The sequence below is a fragment of the Carassius carassius genome, chromosome 42 (assembly GCF_963082965.1).
Source record: "Carassius carassius chromosome 42, fCarCar2.1, whole genome shotgun sequence".
NCBI lineage: Eukaryota > Metazoa > Chordata > Actinopteri > Cypriniformes > Cyprinidae > Carassius > Carassius carassius.
In genome coordinates, this window is record NC_081796.1 from 20,927,765 (window position 1) to 20,948,733 (window position 20,969).

Consider the following 20,969-nt stretch of genomic DNA (forward strand, 5'->3'; position numbering starts at 1 on the left):
GTTATATATACCATTTTTACCATAAACCTTTTACATCTGTGTTGAAATTATTTACCACCAAACAATCATTAATAATTCATAATGACCTAGCATGCACATGTCAGTAAAGTCACATGTCCTTGAGAAAAAGTGTGTCTACCTCAATTTTTTTTACATGACATAAGAGGGGTGTGGCTTATATTGATTGAACTATCACTTTCACCTTGACTGAACTGTTAAAAACTCAAATAATTATCCCATTCTATTAAAACAGCACTGCAGACGCAGTGAGCTGTTAAAGTATAAATACTCAACTTGCACACCATAAAGTCCCCATGAATCGAATTATTATTATTTATACGTTTGTTTATTTTATTTTATATTTGACTAGTGATGACATACCTCCTAATTAAACAGGAAGTTCAGATGGTACATATTTTAAATATAGAATAGCCTTTAGCTAGGTCACAGCCGTAAACATTAATTGCAGTCAGCTGCAGGCAGGAAATTATACTAGATTGGACAAAAAAATCTGTACACTACAGGATAAATAATCGATATTTTTTGTCCATTTTTTTTTCAGTCGAAAATATTTTTAGTCTATATTTGTCAACTTGGTCAGCATTTAAGTGGCTTCAGTGACAAGACCGGGACTCAGAGGCACAAATACTTTTGGATGCAATAAACACACAGGGGCCTCGTCAGAATCTAATTCTACTAAGACATTAATGACAGTTTGTTTACATACTAACAGGTGATAGTTGACACAACTGCATGAGTCTTCAGTGTTTAACAAGACAATATTTCAAACTTCTGCTGCAAGGAAGTAATAGACGACTGGGCAAGGGTAACGACCATTTGACCATAAACTTACCCAGCCTCCATTTTCCTCGATCCAGTTTTCCAGAGGCCCGTTCAGGTAGTCTGTCATCCAGTGTGCAATATTATCTACCTGGGACGCCATTTCCCGGTTGACGCTCTCCACACACATAGTCCCACCAAACTCAAAGAAAGCGATGATCCGCCCCCAGTTCACTCCGTCTCTAAAGAGCTCTTCTGCCACGGCTAAGAAGCTGCGTTGCGTTGTATTGGTACTGAATATAAAGCGGTGGGACATCTCCTCAAATTCACGCTGGTACATCCTTTCTATCTCGTCCCCAGCCTCGCGTAGCGCCCGGTAGATCCTTGAATAAGGGTCTGAACGAGTGACCCGGTGAGCTATTAGGCATTCAGAGTCATTCCCCCCGCCGGCTGAGGGAGCCTGGAGCCTCCTGTCAGAGTTTAGAGAGGAGTCCTCGACTCCTTTATTGACGGTGTCATCATCCTCCCCAGAAGATTGAGATTTCCACACATATCCCCTCTTTGAAAGTTTGATATTGATGTATTTCTCCACAATATTCCGATTTTCAAAGCGAATTTCGTTGGCCATCGTTATTAAATGGGATAAAAACGAACGCGAGCAGGGAAAAGTCGGTTATTCGAAGTACATCGTAACGGAAAAAACGTCCTCTCACAGAAAAAAATCTCCGAAAAATGCCACATTCACATGGCGTTGATGTGAGTTCTCTCATTTAGAAAAACATTTTTTAAGGAAAATTGTATTATTTAGTTTCACATTCATTGGTTATGACTCATAAAAACGTTATCTGTTAACTTAATAGTAAGAGCTGTCAGCGACGTCCAGCGCGCGCTGATGTGGTCATGGATTAGCCGTTGCTAGATCCGCACACGTCTCGAGCGCGGCGCGAGAAATGCCGCTTCTCAAACTCACTGCGCTTATATTCCAGTGAACCTCCAGCCAAGAGCGAAAAAAAAGAGAGGCGACGTCGTTGACGTTACGAGACCGAAGTAGAGAGTTAAAGCAAACGCTCTATTTCTAATTATTCCACTGACATTCGAGCTCACACAGAAAGACGGAAGAGAAAATAGCGACCAAGTCAGCGCACGAAGAAGCACTTTTGCTGTGTGTAAAATGTACTAGTAGATTTCCATTCTTTTGCAAGATACAGTTTTTCCAACGCGCGCGCCGCGGATCGTGCATAAATGAAGCGCCGACGAATGACATCGATGCTGGCGCGTTCATTGAAGCGACGCTAGAACGCGTTTGAAACTGATCACTAAAGATCCTCGCTCTACTGGGGGGGGAGCACTTCCTCTACGTCACACCATTCATTGCTTTTGGCGTAGTACTAGGACTCTCCAGATCAAGAGAATTTATGGTGCCCGAGTTTAAAGTGCACTTCTTCTCAATCCTCAAAGCTTTGTCAAAGCTTCTTTTCGTTATTCCCTCATCACGACTCATAGCTGAGGCGTTTTTTAGTAGACCTACAGGATACTTTGACAAATAAATGTCCAGTTAGGGGAAACAGGGAAGATCGCAACATATTTTGTTCAAACGTCAGGTTTTGAATGTGTGTAGGCTATAATACAAAGATGATAGATAGATTTGCTGCTCAGTTATTATCAGTTATTACTGATGGCCAATTATTATTAAAAGTAAATAAATAAATTTTCAGGATCTATTGGTGAATACAAAATATTCGAAATAACACAATATTCAATCAATACAAAGTTAAAAGAGCAGCATTTATTTGAAATAAAAATATTTAAAAAATAACATTTACTGTTATTTTATACTGTTTTGCTTCATCCTTAAATAGTAGTAATATTAATAATATGAATTATCAATCTTATATATATATATATATATATATATATATATATATATATATAATTATTATTATTATAGTCATACAAATTATGGGAATAATAATTTCTGAGTAGTTATAATCCATAAAAAAATGATTGATGTATGTTTTGTCCAAGTCAATGATACTGTTTGGTTGCCAGTATTCTTTCAAATAATTTCTTTTTTTTATTTAATTTTTTCGTCCCATAGACTTCCATATCATTTTTTTGGCCATAGCATTATGCTATTGCCTTTTTAACTTAATCAGTTAACTGAGCAATTAGAAAATTTGGTTCAAGCTTTTAGGAAAGGTCAAAAGTACTACTTTAAATCACTGATGTTAAATTCACTGGTTAGTGCTTATGCTAACCACTGAACCTAATGAGCAGCGTGTCTTCTTAGTTGATATGACATTTCAAGCAGTAACAAATGTGTGACTTCTAAAACTGTTTTAAACGTGGAGCTACAAATATTTATTTGACACACAACTATTTATGTGAACTGTACTAAATCTTTTCAAAATGATGGAAAATGTGGAATACATGAGCACCTAAGATATGCTTTCCCTTTTACACAGACACACGCTCATAAGAAGTCATTTTGTGCAGTTGGAAAGTGATTGGATCAACTCTCACACCTCAGCCAATAACACACTCTCTTGCACTATCTGCCCCAGCCAATCACATTAACACATATTCACTTCCATGGTAGTCAGGAATCAGGTTAAATGTACCAACACAAATGCTTTGTTGTCAGTATAAACAGTACCAAGCCAAAAATACTGAAGCAGATCAGAGTTTAATTCAGTGCATTTATTTAGATTCACATTTATTTTAAGGCTGTCGGCTGTCTGCACAGCATTATTGAGTTTGGAACATCTCATTAATGCAATCCTGAAACATTTTTAAAAATTAAGGTGGAATGCATTTATTTCCACTGTTTCTTTTCGTAGTCCCACTTATTAGAGAATCCATGGACAGGGTTCACTCTCATATCTATCATCCTCTGCGTCTGCTGTGCCATCGACTCCTCAGACAGAGTGTGCGGAACATCACCGTACACTGAGAAAGAGAAAAACAACATAGGTGACATCAAGAAAGAGTGAGAATGAAAGTAATATTCTTGTGTAAAAGTTGTTCCCCCAAAATTTTATAATTCTGTCATCAATTATTCACAATCTCGAGTAGGAATTTTAAGTTTTTTTTTATATTAACAGCCCAAATTTGAATTGTATTTTTTATTTATTTAGAAATCCCCTTACATTCATTCATTTGTTTGTTTCACAGAATAGCGCATAATTTATTAAGAGTTGTAAAAGCTTAAGATAAAACACTGATAAATAATTGTAAAAAGTGTAAAAGAAAAACATGTGAGTGTCGAGTGTGAAAAACAGTTAATCATGCAAAATCCCCTTCTATTTCCCCCCTTACTGGAAATGTAGACTTGTCAGCAAAAAAAAAAAAAAGGAAAAAGCTCAACAGCACATAGCGACCAACTAACAGAGGGCAGAAACCAACAGCTCAGACTCTTCTGTGGAGTTATATCCTCCAGGCAAAAATGGGACAAAAAAAAAAAAAAAGTAAACAAACTAGAGAAACACATTGCGTCTGCACAACATGCACAAACCTGTCTGCTAATATCACAGACCTGGTTCATGTAAGAATAGAACCAATAAACATGCAAATGTACCATGTCAAAAAAAGGTTGCAGTTGCAGTTCAAAAATCAACTTGCTTCTATTACTATTATTATAAAAATGCTTCTGTTATTTATTTATTTAATGTTTAATATTATCAGCATAATATAAATTTGAATTGAAAATTTGAATTTTCACAGGCCATTACTCTAGTTTTCAATGTTACACTTTTCTTTAGAAATTAATGTAATACACTAATTTGTTGCACAACTGATGACCGATTATTAATCATTATTCTTTTTATTATCAATTTTGTACACAATTTTTGTGGAAACCATGATAGATTTTTTTCCTGGATTCTTTGATGAATATAAAGTTCAAAAGAATAGCATTTATATGAAATAAAACTCTTTTGTAATATTATAAATGTCTTTAACTTTTGATCAATTTAATATCTCCTTGATGAATGAAAGTATTAATTTCAACCTTTAAATCTCATTTACCCCAAACTTTTTAACAGTAGTGCATCACTGTTTCCATAAAAATATTAATCAGCAGAACAGTTTTCAACATTGATAATAATTTGAGCAGCAAACAGCATATTAAAATGATAATGATAGGTAGAATTATGTGACACTGAATACTGGAGTAATGGATGCTGAAAATTCTGCTTTGCATCACAGGAATAAATTACATTTTAAAATATATTCAGACAGAAAACACTTATTTACATTTTTTTTTATAAATAAACATTGCATTTCTTTCATTATTGCTATAATGACAGCAGTCCACATTGATTTTACCTCATAATATTTTTTTGTTGTACATTAGTTAAATTTTGAATCCCAGATTCTCGATGTGGACTCAGACTGTTATCTACTGTTTGGTTTATACTATGTCAATTTTTTTCAAGGGCATCTCCCCTTCTGAGACCCCTCAAGGCAGATGGTACAGTTCTTGTCACACAAACACATCAATAAGATTATGAATTTTGTTTTTGCCAGGTAGAGTCAGTGCACCTGCCCTGAGGTATGTACAGGACATTCTGTTCAGTTTTTGAGGATTTGTGGGGCACAGATTCCTGCAAACCCCAGAATAAGAACCTGTGGAGGGACTGTATCCCAGGTGCCTTTCCCCTTTCATCTCCTCTTTTAAATCCAGACAATTGCTAAAGTCAACCTCAGACAAGTCCTAATACCCAGCCCTAATGAGTTTGACGAACAGCAGCCCAGAGTAGAGTCTTTCAAGTCACAACATGAGCCAGACATTGCGGGAAATACCCAGTGCTCAACCGACAACTGACTTTTGGACTTCTATACCTTTCTGGCTTTGACGTGGCTACACCTCTCTTTCTCCCCCCTCAAGGATCCTCATCAAACTTTTGTTCTCACAGTTTTTCTTTTTTCTACCCTCCTTGCGGTATTTTCCTCTACTGCATCTCTCCTGAGGTGATGTAGCATTGACTTCCTTCCTCAAAGAACTGGGGCTTCTGAGACAGAGATGGAGGAGACTCATCTGCTTCCGCTCACACAACTTATACTAATACACACACACAATGCACACTCATTCTGTTTTAAACATGTCAACCGCTTTCCATCCATCTTAGGCACACACAGCCTTGGAAATCTTCTCATCATTCTTGAAGAAGTTCAGGGTCTTAAGGGATTCCTGAACTGAAGCCATGGCTCAAACACGTGAATCTTTCCCCTCTTTTTCGCTCCTTCAAACCATTGACTGGAAAATACAACCCAGTCCAATTATTTCAGCAGGAGTGTGTGCTGCAGGTGAAAAGGTTTTGCTGATTCTTCCATCTGACATGTGAAATCAGAGCGATCTGTGCTCTGAGAACTGGTGGTCACATTAGAGGAAAAGGATAAAAAAAAAAGAACTAAATCCAAGTGAAATGAACTTTAAGCAAGGTTTTGGGCATTTTTAGTGAAATGTAAATTCTGTCATCATTTACTCCCCTTCATGATGTTCCAATCCTGTATAACTTTCTGTATTCCATGGAACGCATACGATTATATTTTAAAGAATACTGGCAACCAAAGAGTTTTAGGTCCCATTCACTTTCATATGGACAAAAAAATACTATGGAAGTAAATTTGACACAAAAGAAAATATTTGGAAGAGTATGGCAACCAAAGAGTCTTGAATCTAATTGACTTCCATAGTATGGGACAAAAAAATGCTATGGAAGTCTATGGGACGAAAAAATTAAATAAAATAAAATAAAAAGAAATTATTTGAAAGAATACTGGCAACCAAACAGTTTCAGGTATCATTGACTTGGACAAAACATACTATGGAAGTCAATGGAACCTAAACATGTTCATCAACATTCTTCATACTATTTTCTTTTGTGTTCCACAGAAGAAAGAACGATATGAGGGTGGGGGGATGTTTTGCATTCCTTTAATTTAGCAGAACCCAATCTGTCATGATGATTTTAGATTTGATAACTGTTTCTGATTTCAGATTGTATGAATAAATAAATCAACACAATTAAATCCAGCTGAATCTCACATCAAAGCAACAGAGCTTTCCTGCCATGATAATCTGGTAATCAAAAACCATTATGCATCTTTAAGAGGATGTATCATACATATATAAACCCACCATAGATACGCTGCCACCACACCACCAGCCCGGTGAAGCCAAGGAAGATGAAGATGCCCCCAAGGACAGTCATCCACTCTTTAGAGCCTTGCCTCATCTCTGCATACGACAGCTCATGTGTGAGTCTGTATACTGCAAAAAAAGTATGAAAAACAAAACACCACAGATGATCTGAACAGTAACTGTTGGATTTACAGTAGTAGCTTGCCCTGCTTGCATGCACACTTAAAGGCAGGTAGGGTTGCCACCATTCAACTCAAACACTTGTACAACGCTGCCATCTGGTGGGAAAGAACTTTTAATACCTGAGGCCAAATGAGTGTGAAGTCATTAACATATCTGCCATAATCATTGTAATTCCCAAGATCCATGCCCCATTTACTATATTAATAATTCAGCCTTGAGGGATCTTACCCTGGTAAAAGAATCTATTATACATCACAAAGTAATATAAAACAGAAATATTTAAATAAATAAAAAGAAATTATAAAAATATAATTCAATATAGAAAATGATTAAAAAAAGTATAAAAAATAATCTTTATATTTATACCAGGCTGTATTGATAACTAATGGCTGATTTGTGACATTAAGCTTCTACTAGAACTGGAAAAATCCTGCTGAATCCTCTCAGTTGTAAAAGCAAATAACTCTAATAGCTACTCAAGAAAATTTTATCAGTTTCTGCCAAGTGTTCAATCAAAAAGCTGTTCTTCATAACTGTCCAACTTAGAGCAACACTAAATAAAGGATATGTACCTATATAGCCATAATTATATATATATATATATATATATATATATATATATATATATATATATATATATACACAAATATACATATACATACATATATATACCGGTATATATATATATATTTTTTTTTTTTCTTACATTTTACAGTGTTTTAATGTGTTTAAAATTAAAATGTATTCCTGTGGTGACAAAGCTGAATTTCCAGCAGCCATGACTCCAGTCTTAAGTACTTGATCATTCAGAAATCATTCTCAACAGTAAACATTTATTATTACTATCAATGTTAAAAACAGCTGTTCTGTTTAATATATTTATGGAAACTGTAATTATTTGATGAATTATTTTATAATTTAAAAAAATGTCTTTACTGTTACTTTTGATCAATTTAATGTGTCTTTGTGGAATAAAAGTATTAATTTCTTATCTCGTCTTATAATTAATATTAACCCGATTTCTAAATGGTATTGTATATCATACTTTCATTACAGTACCTACTTCTACTTTCAGTAAAAAATGACATGTGAGCATGTTTATATCTACATCTACTGTAAGAACAAATATTCAGCTGCCCTGTGAGTGTGTAACAGTTTCCTCCACACCCAGGGTCAAAGTCTAACCTGTTCTTGTAACAATAGTAGATGTATGTCTGATTTATTTGCTTATTAAGCAGTAGATTAAAAAGCTAAAAGTTGGTCTAAGTCATGCAGATTTACAAGCCAGTTTCTCCTCCTTGGTGAGCTGGGTCCATGATCCCTTCTCTTTCTCTTTGAGTTTCTTCTGTTCGGCACTGAGATTTCTGACAAATGGAACATCTGGCAATGGCGTGTCCAGACGGTTATTGTACTGAGGAATGGAGCAATCAATCACATCAACATCTGAGGACAAATGCACAAGAACAACAACAGTCAAGAGTTTGAAAGTATCTGTCCAAATAGATAGATAGGTAGATGTGAGTGACAGCTGTATGGTCTCTATTGCCCTTGAGAGTGTACTGTCACCGTGAGTGTGTGCAGCCCAGGCGGCAGATGAAGTTGACACCCTCCTCCAGAATCCAGACTGCAGTCCCCGCACCAGTGCACGAGAGGCCAGCATCTAAAAACAGTGCCAACATGTATTGGCCGGCCTTATGGACAACTCATTAAGCTTTCAGGAAAGTCATACAGGGATCAGCATGACAATAGCTGGGTCTCAAAATTTATAGGAAGGTGACTTTCTGCACTTTGGTCAAGTTACCAGTTTTGACCATAGTTTTCAGCAAAGCCCTTGTTGTAAAAATGTATTTGTACTATTTGGCGCTTTTCCACTGTATGGTACAGCACGGCTGATCCAAACTTAAGTTTCTGTCTTCTGCGGAGTACAAAAGAAGATATTTTGAAGAATGTTTTCAACCAAACTGTTGACGGCTACCATCAACTGTTTGGTTACCCACTCTCTTCAAAAACCTTATTTTATGCTCAGCTGAAAGAAGCTTTAAAGGGATAGTTCACCCAAAATTAAATGTTTGTTATCCCTCTCATGCCAATCCAAACCTGTATGCATTTCTTTCTTCTGCTGAGGAAGATAGAAAGAATAATGTTGGTAATCAAACAGATATGGTTCCTTGTATTTTTTGTCCATGTCATTTCATCAGTGGAAGTCAATGGGAACAAAAACTGTATGGTTACCATTCTTCTACATTTCTTATTTTTACATTCATTTACATTACAGGGACTGCACCTTTAAAGAGATTGCCCTAAAACCGAGCAATATCTACCTTCAATTTTATCATTCAAAAGTCAGATTTTTTATATTTTTGATGTTCTCTTGATGCTCACCAAGGCTGCATTTTTTTAAATTAGAAATTCAGTAAAAACAGTAATATTGTAAAATATTAGTACAATTTAAATGAACAGTTTTCTATTTCGATAATCTTAAAATGTAATTCGTTCCTGTCATGGCAAAGCTGAATTTTTAACAGATTTCAGTGTCACATGATCATTCAGGAATAAATTCTAATATGCTGGTTCGCTGTTCAAGAGACATTTCTTAAGATCAGTGTTGAAAAGAGTTAATTTTTTTTTAATTCTTTTATGTATGGAAAGAGGGCATTGTATTGAAATAGAAATGAATGCAAAAGTCTTTACTGATCAATTTAATGCATTCATGCTAAATAAATTTGATTTCTTTCAAAAAATATATTACTGACACAAAACTGTTGAATAATAGAAATGGCTATGGGCATTTCATTGTTTAATATTTTTAGATTTTGTTCAAACTTTTACAATTTCCTAATTTTCCCAGATTTTCCATGAGGGAGAGTCCTATTCAGGGAATTCCACAGTGGCACTGGAGTTACTATGGTTACCATGATGAACAGTACCAAGAGCTGCCTATATAGAGAGCATGAGTGACTGACTGGACAGCTTGCGCTTGTGATGCCCAGATATGCAGTGAAAGTAATCCTGGTCATAGGACACACAGCCAATGACCTTGAATGAGTTTCTGCGAGAGCGCTTCTGGAAAATTAATACATGCAAATGGTAAACGTGAAATGTTTAATGACACTGGTGTTCGACACAGAGATGAAATGGGCAGCAACATGCTTAAGATTGTTGAAATAAATTCAAAAGATCACTTTTCATAAACCTGCACCTGTCAAATATGCTTGTTTTCAATATAAACGAGCAGATATGCAACTAGAGTTGGAGAAATTGACTATGTGCCTTCTGTCACGTAGAATATTCTGCAGCCGCTAAAATTACTTCGCGGGGGGCGTGACGTCAATATCTAGCAAAGTGAAACAATACTAATCTAAATATAAAGTCATCACGCGCGCATTCTTTCAATATTTGCAATCGACAATTATCATGCAAACAAAGGCTACTTTGAGATATTAGCCGCATATAATTATATGAAGTATTACATTTGATAAAATATAGCCTAGTCTACGCACAAAAAGTTATTTCAAGTTCAAAATATTGTTTGTAAATAGGCTACGCTGTTATTTTAGACGGATTTACAGTATGCAAAGCGAACAGTTGTAACATTTTACTGACTATTAAAAAAAATGCATAAACGTTAAAAGGCTATAAATGCGTAGTTAAGGAAATAATTTGCATGTTTTGGCTTCATCCCAGAGAAACTTTCTTAACTCTTAGCCTAACTCTTTATCTTTTTAACTCTTTTTATTTCACACGCACATCTGGAATACAGCAAATAAGCATCAATGAGTATTTATATTTAATAATTTACTATTCAATTCCACATATGAATTTACCTTAAGATGTGAAGGTCTGAGCTTGTCGACAAGAACTTGCCTACGTGCTCTGTCTTTATGGTTTCATGGATCAGTTAGAAGCGGGAGGTTTGTGAGTCAGGTGTCTATTGCCATCAGCCGAAATGAGCCAATGAGCGCGAGGCAGGAACCTGCTCACCAGAGGCGCACGGACCGCGGCACCGAACGCTAAAGGGGCCTTTTAAAATTAACCTACAGAGATTAATCCAGATAGAGATTTGTATTTCATCGACAATGTCTGAATGGTCTTCCTACTCACATCTATAGGAATGTGTTTTGTCCTGCAAGTTTTGGTAATCTCCACATAATCTTTTGCATTCCGTTTAAGATATTTGATGTCTTTCAAACAGGGAAGGAACGCATGGTTATTTAAACCTATTAAACCACAATCTATTGCTTTTCTGCCCTCTGACTGACAGTTGTTGTTGTTTTTTTTACAACTTAAAGACCTTTTAGTATAGGCTAAATGTAAAAGTGTCCACCTTAAGTTCGTGGTATAGCCTATGAGCATTTGATGTCTGCTATTCTGTTATAAATATCTCATTGATTTACATCACAAGGAATAGGTATATGCATTTCATCCACCTTTTAACCTTATAAATAGCTAACAGCAGCAGTAAATTGCCTATTTTTTCTCAATTTGTATCTAAAACTTGTTCTTCCTCGAGTAGATATGAACTCCATATTCTCATACTAGGATATGAAAGCCTACTATGATGATATAAAAAAAACATAAAACACATACACTTTGTAATTTTTTATTTTATTTATTTTTGTCTAAAGGTTCAATAAACGGATAGCCTAGGCTATATTTCATATGTCAGAGAAGTAACTGAAGAAGCCCAAAACTTATTGACTGATATTACATCCTGGAGCCGCAAATAATGTGTTTCCAAGAACAATAATAAATACTATGTGAAGCTGGTAAACATATTCATTTAAAACAGCAAGTTGTTTCGAAGGCATCGTGTAAGAATTCCCTCAGGGGCAAATGGTATGTCACGTGACCTGTCACGCCTCCAACTGACAACATTTGTTGAATCCTGGATAGATTTAGGCCTACCAGCCCTGCTGAAAAAACAAATAAATAAATGGACAGCTAAAACCAGCCTAAGCTGGTTTGATGGTCTTCGCTGGAAGTAGCTGGTCTCCCAGCCTGACCAGCTGTGGCCAAAACTCCTATCAAACCAGCAGCTGACCAGCTATGACCATGCAGGCTGGACCACCAGCTAAAACCAGCTTAGGTTTTTTTTGTTTTTGTTTTTTCAGCAGGGAAATTGCCTTGTCTTTGGATTTACTCTCCCACCACTGCTGCATTGTCCACACCATTAATGTGTAATTATTCCAGTTAATCCATATCTTAATTGTTTATATTTATAAACAAATAGTACTTTGGAAGTTTTGTTGTAACTTCCACTATACCGACGGTGGCAAAAATGGTCATATTCATGAAAAAGGATATTATTTTAAAGCATAATACCTGGGAAACCCAGAATGTTACTGAATATTTTTTAACTTTTCATAGGCCAAATCATTTCCATCTTTTTGTTATTATTTCAAAAGCATACACTAAACACAGCTAAACATGTTTTCCTTTTTACTAATTTGCCAGCAATCACAATAAAAAAAAAAAAAGTTTTAGAGACTTTGATTATTTTTGTTTACCTATAAAATAAAATAAAAATTACTATAAAGCATGATTATCCATCAGCATCTTATGCCAGTGATATGCATTTATCTCTGGACATTTCTCTTTTTATAATGACAACACTAACATAGCTGTAAAACATGAGGAGAACTTAAAATGTAAAGTATTACAAACAACATTTAAAACACAGAAAAATAGACCTTTCTCTGGCACTTGTAGATTCCTCAGACAGCTCTGCGTGCGTGTACAGTACAGTTGATACAAACAAGAGGTCAGTAACCTCATGGACAGGAAAAAAAGTGGGATTTTAAGGTTGAATTGCATTGAACATCAAGTCATTGATCAGCACGTGGTTTTACTGCATAGGGGCTTTTCCATTCTCACACTTAGACATCACTCTCAAAATTACAAAAGTGCTAAATATAATTAAATAAACGTTTTAATTATCATATACAGCATCCTTTCAAAAACATCAAGAAAAATCATGAACACCCAAAGTGAAGAAATGTAGAGCTCTGCAATAAATAAAAGTAGTGACACACACCAAAACAGCAAAAAGGGGCTTTTGGTTTTTTTTAACAACTGTGACATTCACTTCGATTTATTTAAACATTCAATTAATCTTGTTCCGTTGGCAACCAGTAGTGGGCGATAACTGCTGGACAGAAGGCACCATTTACAAAGGGACTGTGGCGGAGAAAGACTAAACGAGTTTCTAAATTCAGGAGTAGTGAAAAGTACAAATATGTGAACCGGACTCATACTCCACAAGATGAAAGTCGTATATACACAAAGAACACACCGTCATAACATGCATTGGATACTGAGATTATTACTGAATGCCCTGCAAACACAGAGACACCCCCCTCCAACAGAGGCGATTATGGTACAATCCGTAGTCTGTGTGCAGACCACTACTTAGACACCAGATGGCGTTGTTTTAGGTCTAGGTAAAAGTATAGTTATCAGTGTGCGTGCAGAAGCTTAGTGTGATAAAATAGGCAGAGTTCACAGTATCCTTCTGAATAAGAGATGATCCACTACGTCCATCTATAAATCAGATAACAGCCCAATCGAGCAGTCCGTGTACCCATATACCCCTTCTTTTGCCCTCTAACAGCACACATCTAGGTCAAATTCGTTGGTCCCACGCTTTCATTCTGATATGTGGCGCAAACTTGTGGTCACTGCTTCTACTTCAGTCTTTGACAGCAACGTCACATGACCCAGCAATCACTGCACGCATCACTCTGTTTCCACTTTTCTCTCCTTCCTGGTCATACCTGCAAAGATAAGAGAGTAGATATTATGTACTGTAAAAGAGAGGTCAGTTTTTAGTTGCAATACTGTTTACAAGCACTAGCAGGCAGTTTACGAACATTTATTTTCAACAAGGGCTGCTTGGAGATCTGGATTCCTGCCCAATTTAGTTCCAGACAGCTTGCCATACACCTGCTAGTAATAAGAAGTGTAATAGGTATGACATATTTTTTATGCTAAAACCACTGATCTATTAGTGGCTAAAAACCAGAACTGAGCATTTTAGCACTTCTGTTTCCATCGTCCTGAAGTTTAAGTTGATGGTTAAATGCCTTAAATAAGGTCAGTTAACGCAAGCTCATATTTTAACATTTTATTCTACGACATAAAATGCGCTAGTAGTATGTCCTTGTGAGTTTTTTTGTGAGAACTTGAAAACACGTTTTTTTTTTTTGCAGTGTATGCATTAATTAATGCCATGATTTCATGAATCATGGATCAAATTAAGACTTTTTAAAACAAGAAGAAATCCTGTTTAAAGCTTTTACTTGTCTAAAAAGGGAGTGGCTAAATGGGACTACAAAATACATCATCATTGCTATGGAAGGCATTTTCTGCCAAATTTAAATAAATAAATGAAATGATTAAAATTAAAACAAGATTAACGGTTTCATTACAGAAAACTGTACGCAAAATATGTGACAAAATTGAGAATGAAATTAAATGATTTCATTTTCACGGTGACATACCTGTCAAATTGAAAAATAAAATGCAATTGCTGATTTCACATTTCATTTTCAACAGAGTCTCGAGGCAAGACTGCCAATATTAAAATGAAAAGCCAAACGTGAAAAATAAACTACACATACAGTTTTAACAAAGCTCTTTATTAACGCTCACGCAATAATAGTGACACAATTCAAATTTAAATGTAAATTTTACTTTTCATTTTAATTCCTCTTTTATTTCACTGTTTTCATTTTCGTTTTCATTTTCAAAGACAACCTGCATGCAAATTATATGTTAATGAGTGGGTGTGGCTCAATTACGTTGTTACGTGGAGGAGCTATAATGGCGGTTATGGCCAGTATATTAGCAGAATTAAACCAGCTAGCAAACATTTCGGATGATAATGACTTCATTTTGCTACGAGTTGAATCTATCTTGGATAGGGGTGCTCCGATCACGATCGGCCGATCGTTATGCGCATCTCTTCAGTAGCCTAAAGCTGGTTCTCTAATCAGCGGTTAATTCCATCAGGTGCGTGATTTCACATAGAGCAGCTGTTACTACACAGAGCCATTGTTAACTGAGAAGATGCGCAAATCCACGTTCATTTTCAGCGTTTATTGGCGCATCTTCTCAGTTAACAATGGCTCTGTGTAGTAACAGCTGCTCCATGTGAAATCACGCACCTGATGGAATTAACCGCTGATTAGAGAACCGGCTTTACTGAAGAGATGCGCATAATGATCGGCCGATCGTGATCGGAGCACCCCTAATCTTGGATACACTTGGACATTTTGCAGCCGTCACAAACTCAGCAGACAGCAGATTTTCCGGGGAGTCTCGTGGAGGCTCAGGCCGAGGAACTGCAGTGGGTCGAGGGTTTGACGCATGCTGGTCAGGCTGGTTGTTTCTTCCACGTTCTAATGCTGCAGCAGCTTCCCGCAAAAGCTCACTAACAGATTCGCCATGTCTCGATTACAATATATTCACATTTTAATGTCGTTTCACACATTGTTTCAACCACCATTCAACTCATGCACACGAGACTTCGACGATTGTCTCTAGCGCCGTTACTTGAATAAGCCACACCCACTCATTAACATATAATTTGCATGCAGGTTGTCTTTGAAAATGAAAACGAAAATGAAAACAGTGAAATAAAAGAGGAATTAAAATAAGTAAAATTTACATTTAAATTTGAATTGTGTCACTATTATTGCGTGAGCGTTAATAAAGAGCTTTGTAAAAACTGTATGTGTAGTTTCTTTTTCACGTTTGCTTTTCATTTTAATATTGGCAGTCTTGCCTCGAGACTGTATTGAAAATGAAATGTGAAATCAGCAATTGCATTTTATTTTTCAATTTGACAGGTATGTCACCGTGAAAATGAAATCATTTAATTTCATTCTCAATTTTGTCACATATTTTGCGTACAGTTTTCTGTAATGAAATAGTTAATCTGGTTTTAATTTTAATTTTAATCATTTCATTTATTTATTTAAATTTGGCAGAAAATGCCTTCCATACATTGCAGCGCTTTATCAAAATTATCTTGATTTCACGGTTCAGAGTGTTTTATATGAGTTGAAACTTGACTTTGCAGGAAGGTCCATCTCAAGAGCAGGACTGTACCACAGGGCAGAATGTAATTTGATCACATCTGCTACTTAGGATTCATAACACTCTTCGCAGCAGCAATTAATATGCAGTATTATAAATTCACAGCCAACAAGACAGGCTCCCAAGCACACAGTGACCTCTCTAAAGGAAAGAGAGTTTTAAGTTTTCAAAAGTTTTTTGCCAAAACAGAGAGAAGTTTATTATGTCCCATCATCTGATTTAGATTTAGATGTCTGTTGTATATAGATGTACATATTTAATTGGTTATACAGTTATGCTCATAAGTTTACATACCCCTTGGAAAATATGCAAAATGTTCAAAATTGTAACAAAATTGGAAACCTGGAAAGTAGTTTCCATTAAAATAAGAAAAAAATTATTAAATGACACTCCCTGCTCTTAATGCATCAGTGAATGTCTTCACCCTTTGTAATAGTTGTATGTTGTATAAGTGTGATAAGATGGATGCTAAAATCATACAGTTGCTGTTGGAAAGGCTTCAAATATGCAGAAGATGCTAAAAACAAAAGAATGTGCAGAAAATATCTTTTTCTGAAGAAAAGCAGGCAGTTTAACTGCTCAGAACAACAACAGACTCATGAACAACTATCACGAAACATAAAAACAGTTGTTGATCATCCAGGTAACGACATTAAATTATTATTAAATTCAAGGGTGTTTAAACTTTTGAACTCAATTATTATTTTGTCTGTGCACTATATGTAAACATTTGTTATGCTAAACAGCTTATTCAGGACAGTATTAAAAAATAACATGACATTTTTATGATCTTATTTTGTTAAAATAATTCACATCTTCCATATCCTGCAAGAGGTATTTAAATGTATGAGCCGAAATGTTTAATGATCTTACTGGGAAGACCTATGACATTATGTGTATGCATGTGTTGAGAGGACACACAGTGAGTGGTTGAGTTACTGCAGATGGGAAGCCCTGTAGTGGGAGGGGCTCTGATGTACTGCAAGTGTCTCATTAATCAAAATCATATGCGCTGAAATGTGGGCGTGCACACATACACACACACGTACACACATACACTGCCCTCTGGAATCAAAGCCAATCCCATCTGGTTCTGTGATGGAAACAGAAAGTATAAGTTGGCACATGCCATCCTCGCGCCCCTCATGAGCCAGGCAACGGTCATGCATCGTCTTCTTGACCCCAGCAGAGGTTGCAGTGGTGGTAGTACCTGTGGCTCGGGCGAGAGAGGTTGGGAGGAGGAGGGTCCGGCTGGAAATGTGCTTTAGGAATGCTGAGCATTGATACCTGCGGGGTTGAGAACAAGTGCCTGGAGGATGTCCGACAGAGAAACGATGCCCACGATGCTGCCATTCTCATCCACCACCACCAGCCTGTGCACCTGACAGAGGACAGAGAGACATCAGCATCCAGAGTAGCCCTCGAGTACCTAGGACAGTGAACAGCTCTAGAATATTTCCTAGAGTAGCTCCAAAATATGCTCTAAAATATTGAGAACCAAAAGCAAAGATCAAGGGCAACTCAAGCATATCTCCTCTATAGTGAATTATACAAGCTCTTGAATATCTAGAAACAACAGCAGAACTAAAATATCACAATAAAAGCTAAGAGCAGCTTTAGAACATCTATTATACAGATGATCTAGAATATCTCTTCTAGAGGGAACCAGAATAGCTACAAAATATCTAGAAAAAAAAGTATCGCTAGAATATGACCATAATAAAGGCTAATATTAGCTCTAGAGCCTCTATTAACCAGATGATCTAAAATATCTCTTCTATAGTGAACTAGAATAGCTACAAAATATCTAGAAACAAAAGTAAGGCTAGGATATGTCCATTATAACGGCGTATATTAGCTCTAGAGCCTCTATTAACCAGATTATCTACAATCTCTTTTTTATTAAAATAGAACCGCTACAAAATATCTAGAAACAAAAGTATCGCTAGAATATGACCATAATAAAGGCTAATATTAGCTCTAGAGCCTCTATTAACCAGATGATCTAAAATATCTCTTCTATAGTGAACTAGAATAGCTACAAAATATCTAGAAACAAAAGTAAGGCTAGAATATGTCCATTATAACAGCGTATATTAGCTCTAGAGCCTCTATTAGCTCTAGAGCCTCTATTAACCAGATTATCTACAATCTCTTTTTTATTAAAATAGAACCGCTACAAAATATCTAGAAACAAAAGTATCGCTAGAATATGACCATAATAAAGGCTAATATTAGCTCTAGAGCCTCTATTAACCAGATGATCTAAAATATCTCTTCTATAGTGAACTAGAATAGCTACAAAATATCTAGAAACAAAAGTAAGGCTAGAATATGTCCATTATAACGGCGTATATTAGCTCTAGAGCCTCTATTAGCTCTAGAGCCTCTATTAACCAGATTATCTACAATCTCTTTTTTATTAAAATAGAACCGCTACAAAATATCTAGAAACAAAAGTATCGCTAGAATATGACCATAATAAAGGCTAATATTAGCTCTAGAGCCTCTATTAACCAGATGATCTAAAATATCTCTTCTATAGTGAACTAGAATAGCTACAAAATATCTAGAAACAAAAGTAAGGCTAGAATATGTCCATTATAACAGCGTATATTAGCTCTAGAGCCTCTATTAACCAGATTATCTACAATCTCTTTTTTATTAAAATAGAACCGCTACAAAATATCTAGAAACAAAAGCAACGCTACAATTTGACCATAATAAATGCAAAAAGTAGCTCTAGAACATATATTACCCAGATGATCTAGAATATCCCATCTATAGTGAACTTGAGCAGCTCTACAACATCTAGAAAAGAGTGACACTAAAATAATGCTCTAGAGCATATATTACCAGGATTATTTAAAATATTTTTTCAATAGTGAATTAGAAAAGCTAAAGAATATATAGAAACAAGTGTGATGCAAGAATTACCACAGTAAGACAAGAGCAGCTCTACAGCATTTATTACCCAGATGATCTAGAATATCTCTTCTATCAATAGAATACATTAACAAGAGTAACATGAATATTTTCCTTTATAAAGACAAACAGCAGTTTGGAATATCTGGAATATCTATAATGAACAAGAGCAGCTTTAGTATATATAGAAAAAATATCACCACTATAAAGATCAAGAGCAACTGCTGAAAATCTGTAAACAATAAATAAATATAATTTATATTAGCAAGATCTGCTCTAGAATATATTACCAAGGCTAATTCTAAAATATTTCCTCTACAAAGAACAAGAGCAACTGATGACTGTTTTCAAGAGCTGCTCCAGAATATCTATTACTAAGAGTGACTCTAAAAAATGTTTCTCTTCTATAAAGAGGTAAAGCACCTGCTACCAGAGCAGATGTATATCTAAGAGATGCTCTAGAGCAAATTACTAAGAACAACCCGAACATTTTTCCACTTAAAAGCAAGAACATTTGTACAATATCTATTACAGCTCCTGCATATCTCATAATAGTGAACTAGAGAAACTATAGAATATCTACAAAGACTATGAAGACTTGCCTATCTATTAACAAGATCGGCTCTAGAATATATCACCAAGAGCAACTCTACAATATTTAGTAGTGTAGCTGTTGTCTATTACCAGATGTATAATAGCTATTGCTATTGCAAACACCTGTTCTAGAATAAATACCAAGAACAACACAAAAAAGAAAAAGAGTAGTTTCAGAATACATACAACAAAGAACTGGTCAAGCATATCTTCTGAATAGAGAACTACAACAGCTAAAGAAAACGTATAAAACCAAGTACATATCCATTTTTTGGTCATAATAACAAGGTTGCAGATATATGAAAACAGAAATGAAGGCAGCAGGAAAGCTCACCTCAGCCTTGACTATTCGATCTACTATCGTTTCCAGTGTCTCAAGTCTGTTGCACTTCATGACCCCTTCAAAGTACTGTGACCTGTGCATCAGTGCCTGTGTCACATTAATGTCAAGGTTGTTGTACGTCTTTTCAGCAGCAAGATTCTACAAACACACAAAAAGATCATAAAAAAAGTCTGGAGAACGGGACAAACATTTTCCACACTCAACAATAAGATAAATACATAACATACTTACAATGACATCAAATTTGGAATAAATATCTACAACTTTTCCTGAAAGGCAAAAAATATGAAAAAAAAGTTTTAAACATGTCATTTCATGAGTGTAACAGTATGGGAATCCACTTTTCCCTCTTGAATCATACCTGACTCATCCACCACAGGCAGCGCTGACACTCTCCTCTCCACAAAGATGCTGAGTGCAGTGATGATTGGCGTGTTGGGGTGGATGAAGGCGATGTTGCTGTAGGTCCCGATGCTCAGCTCCTCCAGTGTCTGCTTCATAAAGGCGGGCTTTGGCATCTCACACACCTGAGACACACAAACTACTCTTGTCAGCTTTTTAATATTCTAGAATTCAAGCAACATGATCATTTTAGGAGTTATAGGAATTATACTGGCTATCTGCCCTGTTTGTCAAACAAAAAAAACACTATATAAAGTACATTTTATTTCCCATTTCAGTGCATTTCTATGTAAGCTGTCCTGCTGAGGCTTTAACTGACCTCATCCTTTCAAAAACTTTGTGACATTGTCCTGAGAGATATTTAAGCAGCCATGTAATTGTGATCAGATAGATGACATTAATCTAGAGACTGTTCTCTTCATCTTCATCTGCTCGCTCTACCCCTCCCTTCCTCTGCACTTTTTCATTCTACTCATTCAATTCCTTCCTCATTCTTTG

General features: G+C 35.9%; 3 protein-coding genes across 6 annotated transcripts in view; all 3 read right to left on the reverse strand.

Annotated features, from left to right (window-relative positions):
- The window catches only part of LOC132124149 (apoptosis regulator Bcl-2-like), a 45,344-nt gene extending 43,230 nt beyond the window's left edge, over positions 1-2,114 (reverse strand). The window contains exon 1 of the mRNA XM_059535005.1: positions 854-2,114. Coding sequence (XP_059390988.1) covers positions 854-1,408 — 555 coding nt within the window. The 5' untranslated portion in view covers positions 1,409-2,114. The remainder of the gene's footprint in view (positions 1-853) is intronic.
- Positions 2,115-3,459: 1,345 nt separating this feature from the next.
- Positions 3,460-11,084, reverse strand: LOC132124150 (cytochrome c oxidase subunit 4 isoform 1, mitochondrial-like). Its single transcript, XM_059535007.1, has 5 exons — positions 10,933-11,084; positions 8,675-8,768; positions 8,390-8,551; positions 6,923-7,054; positions 3,460-3,729 (listed from the first exon to the last, which is right to left on the reverse strand). Exons 2-5 carry the CDS (start codon positions 8,766-8,768, stop codon positions 3,596-3,598), a joined length of 522 nt encoding a protein of 173 aa, XP_059390990.1. The 5' UTR covers positions 10,933-11,084; the 3' UTR covers positions 3,460-3,595.
- Positions 11,085-13,274: 2,190 nt separating this feature from the next.
- Positions 13,275-20,969, reverse strand: part of LOC132124152 (5'-AMP-activated protein kinase subunit gamma-2-like) — a 71,072-nt gene continuing 63,377 nt past the window's right edge. For 3 of the 4 annotated variants that reach the window (XM_059535008.1, XM_059535009.1, XM_059535010.1), the window contains 5 exons: positions 20,431-20,596; positions 20,301-20,338; positions 20,061-20,207; positions 17,495-17,588; positions 13,275-13,881 (listed from right to left, as the gene is read on the reverse strand). In XM_059535008.1, the coding sequence (XP_059390991.1) occupies positions 13,844-13,881; positions 17,495-17,588; positions 20,061-20,207; positions 20,301-20,338; positions 20,431-20,596 (483 nt within the window). In that variant the 3' untranslated portion in view covers positions 13,275-13,843. Of the gene's footprint in view, positions 13,882-17,417; positions 17,589-20,060; positions 20,208-20,300; positions 20,339-20,430; positions 20,597-20,969 lie in introns of all 4 variants that reach the window. The other variant, XR_009426723.1, reaches the window with a different exon arrangement.